General features: G+C 36.1%; 1 protein-coding gene across 1 annotated transcript; it reads right to left on the reverse strand.

Annotated features, from left to right (window-relative positions):
- Nucleotides 1–1,890: 1,890 nt before the first annotated feature.
- Nucleotides 1,891–22,271, reverse strand: polq (polymerase (DNA directed), theta). The gene is made up of 32 exons (XM_088921994.1): nt 22,201–22,271; nt 21,722–21,845; nt 20,689–21,511; nt 20,047–20,229; nt 19,403–19,533; nt 18,774–18,930; nt 18,295–18,403; nt 17,883–18,105; nt 17,484–17,643; nt 17,081–17,227; nt 16,539–16,751; nt 16,185–16,327; nt 15,482–15,728; nt 14,682–14,824; nt 14,318–14,511; nt 13,655–13,779; nt 13,300–13,543; nt 9,829–12,836; nt 9,342–9,485; nt 9,008–9,210; nt 8,517–8,757; nt 7,985–8,178; nt 7,332–7,466; nt 6,828–7,002; nt 6,058–6,184; nt 5,695–5,813; nt 4,252–4,436; nt 3,960–4,071; nt 3,529–3,653; nt 2,906–3,062; nt 2,518–2,624; nt 1,891–2,004 (listed from the first exon to the last, which is right to left on the reverse strand). Exons 1-32 carry the CDS (start codon nt 22,269–22,271, stop codon nt 1,891–1,893), a joined length of 8,583 nt encoding a protein of 2,860 aa, XP_088778120.1.
- Between the last annotated feature and the right edge of the window lie 717 nt (nt 22,272–22,988).

The following is a 22,988-nucleotide window of genomic DNA, read 5'->3' on the forward strand; positions in this document are numbered from 1 at the left end:
TTTGCTTTTTCTCTCTAATTTTGCTACATATTTTCTTTGAAATGGGCAACATTTTTTAAATGCAGTGATTTGAGCGCAGATTTAGGAATTCAGTTTTAAGTAAGGCTGAAGATGTCACCATAATCTGAGCCTTCACTGTATTTATTTCCATATATTAATCGCATGTATGAATAAACATTAATAAAAAGCATCATGGGGAAATTCAGATTTGTAAATACATATTAAATACATTTTACTTAAGGATTTGAAATCATATACTGTATCTTTTTGAAATCCTTTAAATTCCTGTTGTTTTTCATATGAAATTCATTTATTTGTAGATTAATTCAAGCTAAACCAAACTCTGGGTTATTACAGCTTGCCTCAACCTCTGACCATTGACCACTAATTATGCCTGGCCTCAATTAGTGGAGAATTTCTCCATTAGGAAACCCAGTGGTACTATGTAAAAAAAAGTTAACAGGGGCGACTCTAATCTGCTAATAAGAACCTACAGTACACCACTGATTATATACAAGTAATACTATTTAGACTGCTCAGAATCAGTGTAAGTTTACAACACAAAATTGAAAATAAAAGTGAATAAATTACTTTCAAGAGACATAAGAAAAGTGGTTGTCTGTTAATTGCCCAGTGGGATTATAACAAGATATTCATGTATGTACAATGGGATTCAAATAGGATTTTAGAATGGCTTTAATCTTCAGTCCTTTAAAAAGGTGCAAATCATATTTTAAAAAGGAAATAAACAAGATCAAAGGGCTTTGAAATAAGAACTTATAAAGCTGCAGTGAATACAAAGGTTATGTACCTTTGAGGAAGATGTTTTTAAGTATCTACAAGAAAATGGAGCCCAATAGCTAGATATAAGCACACTCCTAAGACTTATGTCCTGAAATGCCTTTGAGGTCACCGAGCTGAAAACCCTGTGTTCAAAGTGACTGTATAATATAGGTAGATGCAAAAGTCCTTGGTAGGTTTTAATTGCGTATCTAAATGTTGAAAAAATACTTCTGAATCGCTGCATAAATATAAAAATCTGATCGAATTGATGAAAAGTAATTATACTATTTTAAATAACAGTGGTAATTTACCAAATTCAATCATATGCTTTTTAAAATTTAGAATGTAAAAAATGATAGGCTTAAATGATAAAAACCAACATTTTGCATAACCTGAAATATTATGGAAATATTACTGTTTATGATACACAAAAAATAAACAAAAATCTTACAAGAGCACCCATGTTTAATTTTTTTTTCACATTAAAACACATTTCTACACATTCAATATCAGATTGGTATTTCTGCACATGTGAATACCTTAACGAGGTCAAAATAAGCCACATTTCAATGGGTGTTTGGTGGGATAAGACATCTCCTTTTCATAAAGAACATAGCTGGCAGCAACATCAAGATTTTTTTTTATTTGGAAATAATGCATTCAAAGCGCTCCTCAGTACGTATCATATTCCTTTCCTTATTATGTGGTGTGGTAATAAAGGTGAATTTTACATTTAAGAATTCAAATGATTTGTGCACATACACTGCTCTGTTTTACTTTCAGGACTCTCAGGTGGTTTTTCAAAGAAAATGGTAGAGGAAAAGTTATTATTAAATGAAAGAATCTATATGCTTCAAGTCTTTAATTTTCCTAATTACAAATAGCATTTAATATTTCATATGTTTCAAATGTAAAAAAATTCATTTAATTTGATCATGATAACATTCATGAAATAAATTATACAATACTACAAAAGTTTGTTACTTTAACCTTCCGGGTTAATAATGTACATTGCATTCTGTTTCTCTGACACTGAAAATTCTGAATATTCTTGACAGTATATACTGCCAATATACTGATAATTTTAAATGTGGTTTTCAGTCTTCACTAAATGTCTAAGTCTTGGAGGTTTCCCCAACTTGGACCTACTTTGACTTTCACCCGAAGTTTAACATATAATTTAACTGCAGATTCCATTTCCTTCTTCACAATCTGAGCTACCTGTGAGAGAAGAGCAAAAGAGGTAAAGTGTTTTTTAAACATGCTTTGCTGATACAATACCTGACCAGTGTAATGGATTTTATTTTGATCAGACTGACAAGATAAAAAAAGAGAAGGAAATTCAAAATACTGGAATATATACCATTAATGTCTTTTTGTACTCAGAAACATCTCAAAGTGCTTCAAAGCCAGATTACAAAATCATCAAACCTATGGTGCTGTGTATTTAAATATTTTATTCTGAATTGGGATAGAACCAGAGTCTTTGTTTCTGCGTGAAAAAGCAGGAATGAATATCACGTGAAAAAGGATTTTATTTTCTTCTTTAAATGTCTTCATTACCATCAATGCATTTTAAACATGCAAATAGTAATGTGTAGTAAATAAAAAAAATATTGGCAGCATTATAAGCCTGTAAAGATGCAACATTTCACCTATAACTTAACACAACTGGAAATGTAAAACATGATCTCTCAGACTTCAAAGTTGATCTTTTGGTGCACATTCACCCACCTGAATTATATCATCTTCTACAACCTCATAAAAGAGTTCATCGTGTAGCTGTAGAACAAAGAATCCTCCACTGGTTGGACAGGAGATCCCTCTTTGATTTATTCTGTCTGTAAAACAAAAACGGGCAAAATAATGTGAGAGGTACACAATAGAACACTGAAGGACAATCTAATTACTGAACGTTTCTTTTAAAACATGTTGAAGTGTAATAAATCCAGACTTACTCTGTAATAGTAAGAGTGACTGCCTAAAATTTTTTTTAAAGTTTTTATGGAACTAATTAGTATACTAACCACTGCGTTCTAACAAATTCTGTTTTTAATTTTGTATAAGAAAAGTGGCACAGGCTAAAATGAAGAAGAGAAAATAAAAGTTCTAAATGTGATACCTGTATATTTGAAATATTCCTGACTTCCCGTGTGCTCATGAGATCTAGCAGCTAGGGGGAAAGCTTCCTCTAAGCGTCTTTGGATGTTTACTGTTGCTGATTTTACTATATCAGCTGCAGATCCCTGAACAGTAGTATTTACAGCCTGGCGTTCAGCCTGAAGAACAAAAAAAAACACAGACAATATTTGTATTTATTTGAATAATAAATCATAACTGTTTTCAGTGCATTTACTTAAGGTCATATAGGTTTCTCTATTTTTTGTTCCTGGGAGATATTTCAGCAGAAACCCCTGGAGCTAAAAACTATTTAAAGAACAATAACTGAAACACTTTACCTTCTCTCAAATCTTTTACTGCGGGAGAGCCATAAAAATGTTCTAAAGCGTTTGTTCCAGATCAAAAATCTGTAAGATGTTCTTTAATAACAGATTTGAACTGCTGAAAATAAAATGTATTTTCTTAATTTTTAGTTGTTCTGGAATATTATAAGGTACCTATTTTGAAAAAGTGAACCAAGTAGCTCGGAAAATATTCATCATCCAAATACAAAAAAACAAGAAATGAATGTGTCAGCACTTCAACAATTAAAATTTAAAATGGTCTTATACAATAGGTACATACATGAGTTTTTATGTGAATGTTTGGGTCCTTGATGGCAGGAAGAAACCTCTTCCTCCCTAGTATTGTTTGAACATATCCATTTTTGACGCAGTTCTTTACTGTTTCTCGGAGGAAGGCTTGTATTCCTAGAGTAGAAAACATTTTAAAAACATGTTCTGAATCCTTTTATACGGTATACTATTTGCCCTTTTCTTTTTTCCCCCCCACTTTTCTTGAAATTTAATGAAACGGGGTTAAAAAATAATTACAATAACCCTTTTACACATTTGAAAACGCTTTTACTATTCAATAAAAGGCCACTGTATAATTGTGAATTCGAAAACCTCTTCCAATTACCTTATATAAAATACATTTATTGTTGTTACCTTTGAAATCACATCATTAAATGGCCTCTACATCAGCAAGAACAAAATGTTCTCTAAAATAATTACCTTTGTATCTAGATTTGAATGTTTCAATGTAACAGGCAGCATCTTTCTCATCAATTCCCATTTGTTCTCCAAGTGACTTTGCTCCCATTCCATAGATTATTCCATAGCAAATCTAAGAGTCAAAAAAGGTCATATTTACTTTTCCCTGGAAAGTACAAATCAACAAAAATAACATCTTGGTAGCATAAGGTTAATTTTTTTTAACAAGAAGCTAACGGAAAGTATTTGCTGTACTGCTCTCTTTTAATAAAAACCACTGCAAATATTCTAGCTCCCCGATTCACCGCTTTACCTGTTTGGCCTGCTGTCGTAAAATGTCATCCACAGAGTCTGGGTCTATCATTTTCCACTCAGCTGCAATGCTCTTGAAGACATCAGCCCCACTGTTGAGGACCTGGATGAGTCGTCGGTCACGGGAGAGGTGAGCCAGAATCCGCAACTCCAGCTGAGAATAATCCGCAGCCAGTATGAGGCCTCCTTCATTAAAACAGGGAAAGCAAAGGTCAAACAGCAATAAAATGTATATTCTTACACCTACAGATATAAATACTGGCATATCAAACCAATTAGATGGTCCGAGTGGCCTTCTTGTATGTAACTCTACATATGTTTCTAAGGCAATTTCTATTTCCTTCTATTAAAATTTAGAATAATTAATTACTTTTGTTATAAATACCCAATTTGAAAATACCAGTTTTGTGTTTTTTGCGTGTCAGCTTGCAGTTTCATGCCGCACAATTGTAAACAGGGGAAAAAGAGGAAGTGTGGGCAGTCTCCTTTGACCTCTCCACCTTCAAACCACTTGTCTTTTAACACATCATTGGCACCACAGCCCCGTACCAGAGGTTCAGTGCAGACGGGAGGAGAGACGCATCGCTCACAGACTGCACTGGTGAAGGAAGCAACGAGAGATCTCTGAGAAAGCACTGGCTCACTTATCCAATCCACCCAGGATGGCATTAAGCCAATTGTGCGCAGCCAGTTGGGAATCCCAGTCAAGTCACTGGGATTGTCAGATGACGAATAAATCACATGCTTGCTTTATCAGTTGAGACGATGGCAGGCCAATACTTCAGTTCCGTAAATAACCCTAACTCCTTTCTTCTACAAGTTCGTACAGTATATAGAACTCGTATTAATTTAGTCACTGAACATTTTAAAACATGCATTAGTACGCTAATAAACTGGTCAATATCTTGCTTAAGAAATCAAACAATATACAGTATGTCATTAGTGTATATTTCTCGCCTTGAACATTTTAGCTATTTTCTTTTGATAGACACAATACTATCTTTTAGCTGTTCCATTATGTTTTATTGCTAATGTGTTTGGAACTACAGTACTGCTGAAGCAGAAGAGCATTCTATTTCTGTGCTCCAACCTTGCTGCTTCTAAACGACAGCAGACAGATTAATGGTATAGCTCAGATGGGCTGTATGTAAAAAATGTATTAACAGCTGACAACAGTTAGGAGGAAAAGGCCAGACTAGTCTATAAACCATAATAACCAGATAAAAGACATGCGACCTTCTGTCTGTAGTTGTGATATATAACCTCTCATAGCTTGGTCCAAAGGCAATCTACATAGAGAACACTGCATGTAAACTCATATAAATCATCACTTTCAAGTGTAAGATATGGAATATGAAGTCTAGTAAATTTATGTAGGTTGTTTTTTTTAATTTATAGTTATGTTTTATGCCTAGAACTAAAGTTTTTCATTGAAAAGGTTTACCTGGGAAAGGCACAAAAGCATGCCTCATGCTAATAGAATAAGCCATCCCTTTTTCTGGTGATTCTCCATGTGCTTTGACTGGTGGCACCAGATCTCGGGAGATCTTTGATTTTCGACTCCTTTAAAAATAAAGTTAAAGATAAAAGGCCTTAGCCAGTCATAGGTTCAACACAGCGCATTAAACCCTAAATCACATCTCTGAGTGTGTCAGTTCTGGGTGCTAAATGAGTGCTCGATTTAGAGATGGAAGCAATTATTTTTAAAATTCATATGAGCTCCTGAATTAGGGTTATTGGCTACATTATACAGTCATAATTATATTATAATATATAATATTATATATTAGCAAAACGTTTTGTTCACCTTGATTTTGAAAAAAGTGTGTTGCCTCGTTCCTGAGATGGGGGACTTTCTCCTATTAAAGTTGGCATTTCAATCGCAAAATCCTTTGGCACATTCTGAATATTGGGTTCAATGAAGGTTACTCTTCCTAAAATAGCAGAATAGAAGAAATAGAAGAAACAAGCATGGATTTCTTGATAATCAGCTATCAAGATTTCTTGATAAACTCAGTCAAGACCAATTCTATATTGGATAGTAAGATTGCTTCAAAATAATCATCAACTGATAAGCCCACACATTAAACTGATGCTAAAGGAATGAACCATCACTCTCTATATAAAAAGTGCATCCAAACAGTAAGAATGTAAATTAAATAGTTCCACAAATATGAGAAATATATCTCATCTACAGTACCTAAAGTTAAGCCAAGTCCCTTCAGTGCGTAAATCTCCTTCTCCCTTATGGTCCACCATTTAAGTATAGTTTTGTTCATATGAGCTTGGCTAGTTAGATCCAAAAAGTTTGAATCTCAACACATGGTGTCACCATTCATCCAGGGGCAGAACTATGCAAACATCAAAACATTACCATCTATCAAGCAATTCAGATAACAGTGGGGATAGAGTAACTCCAGTATGAGGAGGGACAAAAAATTCCCTGCCTGGATAATCAAAATGTACCCAAGACCAAACAATATTAACAAATTCAGTGTAATGTTTTGAAAGGAATGGAATGAAACCGAGTTATGATACAGCTAAGAAACATGGAAATATTTTATTGGCATTTTGTACCTGTGGCTGTGTGTGTCTGGGAGATAGGATATATTCGCTCCACCCCAAGCTTGGGATGCATGCGTTTTTCTCTCTGTAAAGGAAAGACCACCTTTGTAATGGCATTGGTTATTCTTCTCCACTCCAGGATGATGCCTGGTAAAGGATGCAATGCCTTCAGTTTCTCCAGAACATCCTGTACGAAATGAGACAAGAAACAGCTGTTGTTTAGCAGAAACTACAACAATTTTTGGGCCCTAGTTTAATAAACATCTGAAGTCTTAAAAAATAAGTATTTTTGACTAATTAATTGACGGATTAATTTAAAGGGGAAATTCTGAAGTTAAAGGTCATTTAGTTCATAATGTCCACATAAAAGGTGCAGAACTACTGTACATCTGTAGTAGTAAATTGCCAGTCAATGTTTTGATAAAAAATAAATGCGATGAATTAGTTTCTTATACTTACATAGTACTTACATATACTTACATAGTAGATTACTAACAGATTGTAAACCTAAAATACCTTTGTGGTGCTGAACTGCTTCGCTATTTTGACCCGTGTTCCGGCAGTGTTCCTCCTGGTGTATCCCAAAGTCTTCTTATTTTTCTGGCCACTTATGTCCCCATTTGGTGGAAGTTTAAGCTCCAGAAACAACACCTTCAAACAATATAAATCAAGGTGAATGATGAACAAAACATCCTAAAGATAGTACCTGGTAAATGAAATCAAATAAAGCTGGGAAAATATCCTAATCTTCTAAACAGTGCCAGGAACAACATTTTTAATCTAATAAATCTTAAATATGAACCTCTGTTATCGTAACGTCTTCATAAAATCCTTCTTGATCAGTAATATTATGGCATTCAAAGCTGTGAAACAGAGCCACCTGCTGCAGAACACTGGTAAGGATATTGCCAAGCTAAGACACTCTAAAACCATTTTTAATGCTAAAAACTATAGCTACTCACTTCTAAGAAGATTACATGTAAGGCATATACTGACTTTGATGTTACCATATATGCTGGCACAGCGAAACAAGGATGTTAATTCCATACGATGAGCCATGTATCAGCAAGGCAATGAGTATGCTTAGAATGTGAATTATATTATTCTAATCTTGCCTTTAATTGACGATAAGATCTTTCTTGATAGGATGTAGGATGTGTTTGTCTTACCTCTGCAATGTCTTCAGGGCTAGTTAATGAGAAGCTATGTCCAGCCAGCTGGTAAGCCTGGGACTCCAGAGCACTAAGCTTGGCTTGCATGACATATTTCTGTGACTCACACTCCGCAGTACTGAACCCAATACCATTCAGTTCAAGCAACACTAGACAGTACTGAGTTGGCATCTCCACGTTGCGAAACACATCTGTTGGTGGAAGTAAAAAGACACATTTCAAAAAGTTACCAAACCACAGTGGGAAAGAAAAAAATAATACTGGAATACAGTAAGACTTACTCCCTTTCATGGAGTTAAAGAGTACGCAAAAGTACTTTATGAAATTAGATTTTGCAATGCCATCTTGGTTTTCTTACAAGAAAACAATTACAATATATGGGGAATTACAATTTCTTGCCACTTTAAGGCAGCACCTTTTTACCCTTAATTTTTTTTTTATTAGGTGCTGCACACTATAGTAATACATAAATTGCATGTGATATTCTTAATTGAATTAACATCAAAAGCCTCAAAGAGACTTAAAGGACCTTGCAAGTTGTCTTTTTTCAGCTGTATATCGAGTTGGCTCATGATGCTGTAGACAAGTACAGACTCAATGGCAGCTCTGTAGCGTCCCGGGTGTTCATGGTTACCACTGATTCCCAGGCTCTGGACACCCTGTCCGGTGCCAATACCATCTAACAGCTGTAGATCCTGGGGAGCAAAGTTGGTGACCATGTTGTGGAGAGTCCGCTCCTTAGACCCAGGATCTAGCAACCAGCATGCGACCTAAACAGTAAATATTAATGGAATACAATTTTAATGAAATTATTATAGACATAAAGAAATAAACTTATATTAAAATCAAAGTTGCATAACACTGCACAAAAACATAATGGTTCAAACTTATTGCCAATGTTATAAATATACAATGGAATATTCTAAGAACAGAAAACGTGCAGCTGTGCAAGACAAAACCTGTGCACATTTAAACTAATACATTTGCACCTTACACACTATCTAATCCACAAATGCTCACCTTCGGGTCTTCGAAGCTTCCCTCCAGAGTGAGTCCACAGGCCAATAGAAGTGCTTTGTAGTGCTGTTTGAAGTCATAAGCGATAATGACTCTCTCAGACCTGGAGGAGGAGTTGCTTTTCAAACAGGACTGAACATGATGTAGTCTCTCCTTCACTGAAAGGTTCGGATCCAGAGGTGGGGGCACTAAACTTGCACTAATGTCTGCATTAAAAACAAAAGAGAAATTAACTTGATTTTGTTTTTAGTAAATAGCTATAAGCATGGTACACAGTGAGGGTAAAACAACAGATGATCCATCATGCATACATATTATCCAGTATAGGATCTTTTACCTGTGTTTGCCTGTTCCTGTTGCAATGATATATAATAGACATCTCTTCCTCCCCAGCACACAGATATCCCAGTGACAACAAGATCTTCATTTCCCTTTATTGGAAACCCATCTTTTCTTGGAGTGTTTTTATGATTAGAGCAATCTGAAAAAAACATAGAAATAAAATGAAACTGCTGTATCGTATAAGAGGTTTGAATGATTAGGGGAAAAAGGCAATTCATAATGCATGTATGTTGTTCACTCCAGTTCCAGCAAACCTCCTTTGATCTGAGAAATGATCAGAGTTTTGTCCTTTCAAATAACATGGATACATAAAGCATCCCAGTAACACACGTAGATGAAATGCAAACCATTTAGAGTGAAAAGTACATCAGTGTGCAAAATGTATCAGTTAAAGTTTCTAAATAAACAACAATACAACTGTGGAAACATAACAGAAGATGGAAAAAATGCAGAATGTGAGTGATATGACGGAAATAACTTACTAGGTTTAAAATTTCCTCCTATTGCTGAGTGAGAGGACAGAACATGCTCTCCTTTTTCACAAGCAATGGCAATGCAAAACCTTGTCTTAGTTTTCCATTCTTTAATGAACGTCTGGAAAAGAGTCAGATTGCTCGCCACATCAATGATTGTAAAAGTTTCCATACTGCTAGGGACAGAAGCCAAAGGTGACATATCCTGAGACAACTGCAGTGTAAAGCCTTTATCAATTAGAGAATCATCCAGGTTTGATGTAGGCTGATCTACATGTGAAAGAGGAGAGATTTTGCTCAAAAGAGCCTTTTCTTTACATGTATCCGATTTCCTAACAGATAAAGCCATTTTGATTGTTGGAGAGACAGCCTGACTTTGTGGTGTTGGTGGAATAAGTTCATTACGACCTGGTCCCGACTCCAGTTCTCGATCAAGGCAAGGGGAAACAACTTCACTGGATATTTGATTTGCAACAACTAAACACTGTTGTTCTGGTTTCACTCTGTAAGGTATGTCATTCTTGTCTTGGTCAACCGTTACAAAAGCATTGACTTCAGCCGCCTTTTTGGCTGTTTCACTCTTTACAGGCACCTCATGGCTACTTGTACATTTACCAGACAGACTTAGCCAGTTATCCAGAATGTCTTGCATTCCTGGGCTTAAATGAAATGAGGTGGAAGACCAAGTTCTGTTAGTCTTTGTTTCAGAGTTGGTTTTGGCTTCTTTGTTTAGAGTTATTTTCATATCAGGTGTAACGCAATTTTTTGATGATCTGGTTTGTTCTGATGTCATTTCATCACCACTGCTAAATACAGCATTCAGTCTCTCAACGTAGAGAGCTTCGCCCATTTGAAAAGAATCTCCCAGGTCTGATAAGTTAAAGGATGATTCTGCCCATTCCATAGGCTCTTGGTTAACAGCTTGTATGTTTTCATTTTCTATTCCTACAGGCACAGGAGGAAGCTCATTAACCTCAGCTCTTTCTTTGAAAGACTGAGACAAATCCTGCAAGGGCTTCTCCTCCATGGCATTCATGGAACTTTCGAAAGAACTGTCAAATAAGAAACTACAACTTCCATTGAGACTGTTATCAACAGCAACTTCTGAAGATTCAAGATTTCCTTTTGAAGGCTGGATTCCATTCAGCGGTGCACTTATTTTCTGTATCGGTGCTGGCGAGTTACCCGGCTGAGCTAAAGCAGGAGTACAGTCGTCCAGAATATCTCCTAGCTGGGTGTCTGTCAGGGAGACATTATATTTAGAAAGAGTTTCAGCATGTATCAGATTTTCAGGAACAGCTTTGATTGGACATTTCTCTAACAGTAAAGTGGTATTAGTTTGACTAGCATTTTTTGAGCAGTTCTCCAACAACTTTATGTTCCCAGAATCTGAAACTTTATTGGAGGTTTCTGCAAAAATTTGTTTTCCAGCTTCCGTCCCCAGAGAGCTTGGTTTCACAGCATTTAAACTGGGATCAGTAACAGATATCACAACAGAATCTTGCTGCATGGTTATTTTCTCTGTCTGTGTATCCAGTGGAAAACTTTCCTCAAATTCCTCTTGACCTGCTGCATATAGATCAGGAGATCTGCATACTTCTTGAGCTTTAAAGCATGGATTTTGTTCAGTTTTCCGATTTGGAACTGGATCTGATACACATCCTTCCAGAACACTCTTACTGTTCTGTGTCTTTGAGTGTTTTATATCAGTGTGTGTCTGCAAACTTGAAAGCATAGCCTCACTGGTACTTTTTTCAATTTCAGTTTCCGACGCAGTGATCGCACAGCTGTTTTCAATGTTGCGATGGTTCCACTTATCCTTACATTTTTTTCCACTGACAGATGGGAAATTATTCATGGACACTGGCAGATCATTTTTGCCTTTGTTTCCAAGATGCTTGTGCTTAAGGAAACTCTCAGAACTCAACACTTTGTTTTTTTCCCTAGCTTTTTTATATTTAGGTGGACATTTCTGAATGCAATGGGTCTTTGAAGTGCCAGGTGCACTACTGTACTCAGAAACAACTAAACAATTTCTTTGATCAGATTCCATTGTTTTACTCACACATGATTCAGAAGTGACACAATCATCAGCAGTGATTTCATTATGCTCAACAGTCACATTTTCACAACTTCCAGTCTTTCTGCGCTTGGATACGTGGTTCATGGCAAGCTTGCTAAGATTTTCAAGTTGCAAATCTGAGGTGTCATCCTTCCTGGGGGAATTATGGGATTTTATGATTGCAGTCATTTTGACAGAGTCTATATCTGCAGATGTTGGCCCTACAATTACATTCATTTCATCCTTTATTGCAAATTCATCTGACCTCTGACATATGGATGAGTGCAATGAATTTAAATGTTGTCCAACTCTGTGGGATTTTGCATTTGAATTTGAAGATTTTTCACATGTAACTTTGCATGGTGCAGAAACATGATTAGTAGAGGTCTGCCCCCTAATTTTTGTAGAATCAAGCAAAATTGAGTCTTTTGCATTCTTCTCTCTCTTTGTAGTAGCATTCCTGGAATTGAGACAAACAGCAGAATCTTTGTCTTCAGGACACCCTGTGTCAGCAGAAGCCTTAGTTTCATTTATTTTTTCTTTGGTTTGACCCTTTTCATTGCTAGCAATGACAATAAATGACTTTCTTGAAGGTGACTGCTCCTTGTCATTTTTTCTGCTGTTTTCACTCAGACTAAGTTCTCCTTTTTGCAGATGATCTTTTATGGGAAGCAAAACTCCCTTTCCCTTGGTTTGTGAAAGCGCAGAAGTTCCTGATGCCTTTTCATCAGATCCATCCTCGGCAGCAGTTTGCAGACTCTCTGTTGTAAGGGAGTCTGGGTTCCACTGTATTCCAAGGAGGGCCAGGTCTTGCTGTAGGAGCTTTCTTGCCTCTGCTACGATCTGCAAAGCTGCTTCTCTTTCAGTCAGACCTTTCTTCCCACTGACCCAGATACAGCGGGTGTCCCTGCGCTCCTGGGCTTCATGTTCACTCTCATCCACTGCTTTACGGGAACTAGATAATAAGAGAAACATTATTTTAAGATGGTATGGCAGATATATATTAGATCTCAACAAACATAAAATGCACATACAGAAATTCTGAAAATTGAAGTCTATTAATCTGGCTAAGTCTATGCAGAGAAGCAGGCTTAAGACTTCTGGCAAATACTTTTAGACTGCAGAGGAAAAAAAAATATTAACAGTTTATATATTATATTTATTTCCTCTTTAAATAAGGTATATAATAGATATATACACACTTTTCAATATGATGTACAAATACTTAATGCCATTAAAAGGACGTTTTCTTTATGGTGCCTCCTCCTTACAGATGCTTGTTTATAATGACAATTACAACCATAAGGACATTAGTATTTCTTACATATACAAGAACCATAATCACAAAGATGAGAAAAGCTGTTTGTGGTTGCCATGAACTATTACTGACTTATTACAAAATCTCTCTTTGGGATTACCTTTTAAATGGGACTGCTTTCCTCAATGCAATCTCCACATCTGCAGCACTGGCTCTTGCCAGTTCAGACACAGTGATGAATCCAGCATTGTAGAGCGCTCGGGCCCTCTGTGCATTTAAGAGAGAGATCCTTACAAGGTCACACAGCTCTCTCTGAATGCCAAAACTGAGTCGGCTCTGGAACTGGGATAAGAGGAGCTCTAAGTTGTGCCATCCCAGGCGATTACAGAACACTGTGACCATACCTATCAATACAGATGAAAAACTTCACATAAGTTACACAGCATTTGTTTATGAATGCATTTAGGGTCACTAGGCTTAATTATTGGCAGACATTCAGCAAACCAAGGTCTCACCGGCATATGTAGAAGCTGACTGTTGCAGAGACTGAAGCTGTCCTCGACTACAGTTGTACTTCTTTGCAACAGTTTCAAGTGGTACCTCACTGATCAGATCCAGTAACACAAGACTGGTAAAAAAGCTGGAAGGGTAAGGTAGAATAAAGATGATTTGTGGAGGAAAAAAAATGAAATGTGGCTAAAAATGGAACTTTCAAGAGCAGTCTGGCCGTCTGTGTATGGCCGTGAAACTTACAATATCACAACTGATCTAAAGTGAGAAAAAGAAGCTCATAAGTTTTGGAAATTGCTCACTTCAATAAATGTTACTCACATAGTGATATAATATGAGAATTTTTTACAGAATTTTTATATATGCCATATCATTAAAAAAATACAATTAAACTATTAATTATAAGATCAGCAAAATAAAGATTTTTGGTTTGGTCAATACAAGAAAAGGAAAAATGAGCTGATGAAAACAATATACAATTATCTTGTTTTAATCATTAGCATTTTAAAATTAATGAACTATAGCTCAAGTTATTATTATGAATAGCCTAATTCCTTTGAAGTAACAAGATTAGATCAAAGGGTGTCATTAGGTTTTTAGATAAGACAATATTTAAAGGTTGCTTTTAAAGGTAAAAATGGTTGAGAAATGAAATATTGCCCCATTACCGTTTATGAATAGCCATCTGCCTGTGCTGTCGCTCTGTTTTTGCAATTATTTTCCCACCAACAGAACGAGCCAAGAATCCCTCTTCAATTCCAACCATCTCTGCTACACGTTTCATTGAAGTGGGCAGATGTTCCCAAAGACAGAAGAACTGGTACCAGTCAATCGTAGCCCAATCTGCACAGACCGGGGTAATCTTAATAAAAAAAAAATGTTTCAGAACCATGAAATACTTGATATGCTTTGAATCGATATTTATCCATTAAACAAAGATGTTCAACTTATATACTATTGATTTTTTATTAAAACCACATTAAAAGAAACATTTTTTTTCGGAATAACATAATTAAATATTTGCTCTGTTACCTGATAGAGAATATGGAGGTCATTTTCCAGCACAAAGCCCTTCATTGCTCTCTGGAGATCTGCAAATATTCCAAGTGCTTCAGGAGGAGACAGGGAGGAGGAGAGAGTAGCTGCACCCAAGTGAGTGGGACAGTATTTCTCAACTAGAAAAAAAAAAGAATCTTTAACACTGAAGTTAATTATGCAACATCTTGACAAGTTTCATGTTTTAAACTAATATTTTTCCAAGACTGCTAAACACTCTTTTGCTTGAAAGTTACATGTATCACATAAAATACTTGCATTTCATAAACTAAAAGTTTTCCTTTGATTACAAAACAGGGTCTAAGGATCTTCTCTAGCAATCAATCGGTGTATTTCTTTCTCTGTTAAAAACAGCATGGTCATGGTTAGTATTTCCCCACTTAGAAACCACTCGCCAAGCCTCACAAATACCATACAAAACTTTTATCTGGGGTAAGATGAATAACATTAAACCGAAAAAATGCCACAAACCCTCTCTAACATATATGGACTCAAGAATTATAAAAATACATACACCTTTTAAAAAAATATTATTCATATAATGTTAAGCTCTATATATCTATATCTTGTTTAACATAAATAAATATTATATACAGTTTAGTTTTCAGATCCAAATGTCTGTTTTCTGTATGCCTGTTTTATTTTTGGGAAACCAATGTAGGGTTTTCTGTAACCTTTGAAAATTCTGACTTTATACAGACTTGTCTTATCTGCTTGGGCTTTATTTTAGAATTTAGATATTTCATTTAATTTCATATGAAAGCCAGAAGACTCACTTTTCTGTTCTTTGTCTCCCTCTTCCTGAATTTGAATGAATTCATTTTCTATGAGCCACTCCACACATGCCTCAATAGGGCTCGTCTGCTTGCTTGACTTCCTTTTCCTGGCAGTCCTCTCCATGTTCATCTCTCCCTCACTGCATCCTAATTCTGTAACATCTTTCGACAAGCTAGCAGCCAGCAGCGTACAAGAAGCATACATCTTCACATGTCCAGGAGTACTGGCAACACCCCCAACAATGATCTAGAAATAATAATGTGAAGTGTGTATAATACTGTAAAACATTAATAAGATATCCAAATGAAAAAAAAAAACTGTAATGTTTTGGCCTTTATACGTAAGAGAAAAAAAAACAGAATACCAAAAAGTTCTTGATTTATCTGTAATTCTGTGTTTTACTATATAAAGAATCAAACAGTAACATACACTAGATTTACCTAGATTAAAAACTAATATATAAAGTTTGAAGTATTATTATGAGAGATCTAGCACTAAGTTTAGCAAATAAAAATATATCACCTTTCAAAAGCTATGTTGTTTGAAAATATGCTTTTTTTAGGTTTGCTTTGTGAGTAAAACCAGAAAGTAATGCATCTAATTGTAATAATTCCTCAGGGCGTCATTCATTTGTATGAACGCTATTATAAAATGAAGAAAATGGCAACTCATATATTTTAATGGAACAGGAAATAAAGCTACCTCAAGTATTGCTCGGATCATACTAGTGGTAACCCCTTCCCCCTCCTTTTTGATGAGACAGCTGCGGATTGGCTTCAGGGATCCTTGTAAGAGGGCTGTTCCTTTCGTTCTCTCAGACTCCTTGCACACAAGGATACTCTCACCTAAAGGGACAAAATAAATCTTCAAAAGAACAGACTCACCAAAATACATAAAGTAGCATAAACAGAAGAAATTCTACTGAACTTAATTAGTCCAATAATCATTTTGATGCAGTGTTGATATGATTTGAAATCTCAAAAGTGCACAAGTAATTTGCTGCTCCTTCACAGAATATAGATATATCCTTCACAGAATTCAGATAGTTGAACCTACCCATATTGTCAACACCTTTGCGCCCAGCTCTCCCTGCCATCTGTTTGTAAGTCAACATATCCAATGGACGGCCATTGAAGACTGGTGTCCTTATGATGACACGGCGAGCAGGCAGGTTTACCCCTGAAGAAAGGGTGGAGGTGGCAACAAGGACTCTAATGTAGCCCTGCCGAAACGCACCTTCGATGATATCCCGCTCTTCAAAAGTCAGGCCTGGCAATTTAAAATGATACAAAGACAACTGTATATAAGAATCTATACCAGTTTTCTAAAATAACAATATTAATCACATACCAATTAGTATCCCCTCTGAATAGTAAGCTTTTCTTGGTAACAGTTCTTATAACCACAACTAAAGGCAGCAGTATCACTATGCAAGGATATCTTTTTTATTATTTCTTTCATCACAATGCAGTTCTGAAGTCACACTAAGCCAAAATTGAAATAATATTGAATGCTGTGCTCAGGATCAAACTGTAAAATGTAATAAATCTCTTCAGGGAGTGAGGATAAATGTGAGATTTGTAGCTGTGCTGGATAACCTGCATGGTGGAAAGCCACGCCCAGTTGCACTGTGCGTTGTAAGACAGAATCCAGCCCCGCCGGAGAGCGCTTCAGCTGGGCCAGGACATCAAGCAGGCCTTCCTCATCAAGGGACAGTGGCGGAACACTAGCATTTTTGTCCCCCCCTGTAAAGGACAATGACCAACAACATACATACAGCACACCAGAGGAGTTTTATACACAGGCAGTGATACAGTAAAAAAAAACAACTAAATCCTACCAACTAGGTTTACAGGAACAGCTTAAGTTTTTTTAAAAAGTCAACCTGGCTTTAACATAATCATTGCAAGGTATATAGTCTTGTAAAGTACAGTACCATTGCTATAGCTTTGTAGTATCTGCAGAATGATTGAAATGAGAAAAACAAATTAATATCCTTGCCTTCAGCAGACTTCAAAGCTCTCTGGTGGAAATTATAGAACTCTCTGCCAATACTGTCAGCCAGCTTCTCACACCAGTTCTTAGAGGGACAGAACAACAAAACAGAGTGGCCACTCTGAATTGTCTCAAAGCAAAGGCTTACTATGTGGTCGTCATCGCCCTGCATGTGAAAGGATAGAATCAAAAACATAGATTTTAGTTATGACTGATGAATACAGACATAAAATACAGGACCTCTACCAGGACGTTTGTGAGGGCACATGTACCTTAACCTACCTGTTTATAACCTCTTATAGCAACTTCAGAAAACTGCTAGCACCTCCATTTCATTACCTTAAAAAAATAAACAAAACCTTCCCACTTTTGCAGCTCTTAAAAAATCCTTCTTTCCATTTTTACCTTGATTTGAAGAGCAGGTTTAAACTCCCTAACTAAAGCCAGAGAGCCATCATAAACATTCTTCCCAATCTTCACCCACTCCATCAGCGGCACAGGCCGGTAGTCAGTGTGGTAGAGCTCTGCGTTTAACCACTTGGCTAATAGATCGAGGTTGGGTAGGGTAGCACTCATGCCCACAATCTGCACCTCTTCTCTGAAGGATGGGGTGCTCTTGGAGGACTCTCTACAAAAGATAAGGTATTGTTAGCAAGCGACTCATAATAGATAAAAATAACTCAAGAAATGAAGGACTGTGGTACTGAATAATTTGGAATTTGTAAGAAATTGCACATAGTACATATATGGAGATAAATGTGAGAAATCAGACATTTATTCATGATTGCCATAAAAAGCATGGGCAAACAATAGCTACCTGGACAATGTCTTCTGTGTTACATAACGTATCTTGGTCAGCAACAGTTCCAGCAGGTACCCTCGACCGGAGTCCCCTAACATATGTAACTCATCAACCACAACAATTCCTAAAATTATAGTTAAACAGAGTGAAATCAATTAAGCCGTGAGGAACACAGAAACACAGAATAACCTACAGTGTGACCCTGGACTGTCTCGGTCCTGCAGGTTGTGAAGGCAAGACCTTTAAGACTAAGATTACAGAGTGATTTGTCATTTGATAATTGAGTAAGATAAATTAAGACAAGATACCAAAAGGAAAGAGAACTATCCTATACTATTCATTTTTTTATATCCTATATAAAAAAATAACCACCACTACATACCACTTACTCTTTGATTAAATAATAATGATTAAATTACTTCTCTGCAGATGATGATAAAATGTGATCATGAAAGACTGTTGTTCTTCCTGAGAAAATACTATAGGCTTCTTACCAAGAAGATCCATTCTGTTTTCTTCAATAAGTCTATTGATGAGCCCATTGGCTTTCTCAATTGTACACACAGCCACATCGAGAGAAGAAAATCCACCAGCGGCAGAAGTGCTGCCCATGTAACCTTCTACTCTAACACCTGCCTCCTGAAATATATTCTGATAAAAAACAGGAAAAATAAATAACCATCAATCAATTATTTTTTGCAAAGGTAATAAAACCTCAAAAATGATATCCATAAACATACTGCTATAAGGAAACGTAACAATGAGCTGACAATATACAATATCAAGAAAAAGAAACAACAAATTCAACATCACTGTTGGTCGAAATGAAGCATTTGACGTGTATACAAACTACATATTTTGTGAAAAAAAAGCTTAAGATCATAACAGAATTAATACTTTGAAGGAAAAGTACCCCAAACTATCTCTAAACCCCTCTAAAACCATATTAAATGGAACAAACTTTAATCCATGTCTGCCCTGTTGTGAAGGACGTGGTGCATTTAGGTACGAAATATACTGTCTAGCAAATGACTCATAATATGACTCCAAAAATTCATGAAAAATCATTAACTTTACTTATGCCCTTTGTGATATTAACAGAAAGTAAATTGATTAAACAGACCTGAAGGTAATACATTTTTTCTTTTGCCACTGAGACAAAAGGAAGAATGAACAAAGCCTTCCTTCTTGTTTCCAGAACCCTCTTCAAAATCAATAACTCAGAAACTAATGTTTTCCCAGCACTGGTAGGAGCTGAATCAAATGATAGAAAAGGAACCCGTTATCAATGACCATGAGTTCTCGTCTTCAGTTTATATAAAGTATATATAAACTACCAAATGATCTAAAAAACATACTGTATTACTGTTTGGAAGGCTTCACTCCATTTTTTTCATTTTCAGTATTACTATGCATGTGTATAGTCATTATTTTGGATAGGCTTTATAAATAATTAGGGATTTTATACTTTTTCATAGAACATTGTGTTAAAATAACATGACAGCGCAAGAACTTAATTTCCTAATAAAAATTTAATTAAATCAGCAACACTACATTAACTAACCACTCCCCTAAATTAACTTTAAAAAAAACTATAAGCATTTTACTTTTTATACATTTACTTTATAACCCTGAAAGTACATGTAAAGTCTTGGGTTGATAATACCTACAGAACTTTTTCAGATAATGGAAAGGCACATACTGTATAAGGTATGAACGTCTTACATGACTAATTTTAATTTAAAAAATTACATTTATGAGAATTACCTGAATAGACCAAGTTCTTGCCTTCCAGTACCTGTCCTAAAGTGAGACACTCTGCTTGCCATTCAAACATCTGGACCACACCCAGTTGGTGGTACTTCTCCAGGACAGGTTTAGGAAGACCCCAGCTTGACAGCAATAGCTTGTCCAACTGCTCAGCAGGTAAAGCTACTTGAATGTTTTGTCCTGTAAGCAAGGTTAAAGAAAATTGCAAAGGCTCTTCACCTGTTTGTACCTACATAATGATACATTATAACTACAACCATCTCTTCTTCTATTTGTGAATATGTGAATTAAGCTTTCACAACAAAAACACATTGCACTAAAGTCCTTTACATATTATTATTTTGATTGATCATTAAGGTCAAGGGAATAAAAAGAAGTCAGTCTTCTGCATTGGTATGGTACAGGCTATTTCCTCCTACGCCTATTAAACAGTTTCTGTTCTGATCTGAAGATTCAAAATCTGAAGATCTAGTATCAGAATAATTTATATTGGATGAGAGACAATATAAAAATTCTAGTTTAAAAAATATCCTTAGATTGTACTACAGCAACCACATTGTTATTTATTAAAGTACTTACGTGGCAATACCCACACAGATCAAATCTTTACTCTCATGCAGAACAAAATCTTGGCCTTACCTGTACCTGTGAGAGTGTTATCAAGAGTGCTGTAATTCGCCCTGCTAAAATCCAGCCCAGGAGGAGGTGTTAGCACAGAGGTTGACAGATTAGCTACTGGAAGCTGTTGAGACTGTAACTTCTGGAGACCAGCAGCTATATGTGTGGGACTGAAGAGAATGTAGTCGTCCCTTGAAGTGTTCAGAGATGTGTTAACATTCTGAGAATCAGCAGCAAGTGTTTTTTTCCCAAATGTCCACTGCCGATGATTTTGTCCATTTATATAGGTTCCTGCCCTGGTGATGTTTTTTTTAATCAAAGAAGCTCGCTTGCAAGATGATGGACCTCCTGAATCACTTGACTCCGGGCTTGATAAAGAAGATGGTCTTTCTCTTTTCTTCTTAGCTGCATGCTTTTCTGTATTGCCAGTACTGTGATCCTTCTTAAAAGAAGACTTATCGCTGTCTGTGTCCTCACTAAACAACAGTTTTTTAGCTAAGGCCTTGCAGTTTTCTGAAACTCTTGAATGAGTTTTAGATGGTTCTGGCTCCGATAAGTCTAAAATAGTTCTTTGATTGAAATGCCTTGTTATAGCTTGGCCTTCAAAATCTGATTTTGTATTGCTTTTATTTTTAATTACGGTGAAGTTCATTTTTCCCTTTTCAGGATCAGCATCGTCAGTTTTGGTCACATAACTAGGACTATCCAGGTCCTTTGATTTTAAAAGCACATTGGTTCTTTGACTCAATGGAGTCGTAACTGGTACACATGCATCCAGGGCTTGTAAGAGCTCTTCATCCATAGCCAAGGTTGAATCACCAATCCAAGTCTGCCTTGGTGTTGTCTTAAAAGAATCACATGTATACGCATTACGACAAAATGAAAAATCAAAGCATGTATTTGTGAAAAAAAAATACAGGACACCTTTACCACCAAAGCTTAAAAAAAGTACACAAGTACATTTGTCTGGGAAACATTGAGAGAAAGACTAGAATCTGCCAAAAGTTAAAATACATAAATTCACAGAAGCAGTGTCGAAACAATGCTGACGTACCTCTTTAAGGGAAGCTTCTCCATTGTTTTCTTTGCTTTCTATTTCTTCACAATGGGGATGTCTTGCTGGCTGTAGACGACTTGAACTCTGTGGTGCCATTGTCTCAGCATTAGCTTCACGGTTACTTAAATAATCAGAGAACATAATCATAATCAAAGGCAGAAAAGGATATGTGATCTTATTTCCCATACAAATCTATTTGATAATATTAAGTTATCTAAGTCTTCTAAGACCAGCTGGCATTTTTATGTAACAGAAATATGTAAGATGTCACACTGTTATTAAGGTATCCATCTACTGTATGATATTAAAGTCAATGATATGGAATTAGCACAAAATGCATTATGGCTGTTTCACAGATAATGTTCATTTATAAAGAAAAACACAGAAAACTGCAGATATGGTTTAGGGTCATACAACTTAGCCAAGTCAGGTAGTTAAACTGCATTCGAAGACGGTAAATCAGACATTTAACTTACCTCTTTTTCTTCATTATTTGGTGTTGTCCCATGTAAAATCTCCTTTTCGTGTCTGTTTTTGACCTTTTCATTTTGCCTCCTGCTCAACGTCATTGAAGATGAACTAGGATGCAAAGTGTTGCGATATTTTCTGCCCCTGATCCGAAAGGTTTCAGTTTCACATTAGGTCATAATTTAAACCATTAAAAATACATCTGGAAGTTAAAAATCTTATAATTTATTTATTTCATTTGTGCCTTTGTCAATAATTGATAAGACTTAAAATACGTATTGAATACTTATGCTTTGCTATACGTTATTTCTCATGATTGAGACGACATGATTAAGATCCACAGATTCAATCTTCTTACAGACGTTACCTACAACAGTCACCATTAAACGCCCTTGCTTTTACACTAACAAACTGCACAACATAAAACGTTAGTGATATTTCGTCTAAACTAAACATAAAAGGCACTGTTTTCGCTGTAAATAAAATGCAAATCATCTTTTTTAATGTATTCTGTATTCGTTATGGGCTTCAACGTCGTTCACAATCCTCGCGAATAACCTAATAATAACGACACTTTAACTAAAAACCAAACAACTACAAAACTAGAAAACACAAATTTAAAAGTTCCGCCACTGCCACGGCTGCCTGGCAACAGAACCAGACGTGGTCCGACTACTAAAAAGATCCGGCCAACAACCAGACTATGGCCCAAGGCGTTCCACGTTTCCTATCTCCTATTGGTTGGCCCTGGGTTGTGGGTGGTCTGCTGGGGCAGGAATGTTCCAGGAGGCGTGAG

The sequence above is a fragment of the Atractosteus spatula genome, chromosome 7, assembly GCF_055471065.1.
Source record: "Atractosteus spatula isolate fAtrSpa1 chromosome 7, fAtrSpa1.hap1, whole genome shotgun sequence".
Lineage (NCBI taxonomy): Eukaryota > Metazoa > Chordata > Actinopteri > Semionotiformes > Lepisosteidae > Atractosteus > Atractosteus spatula.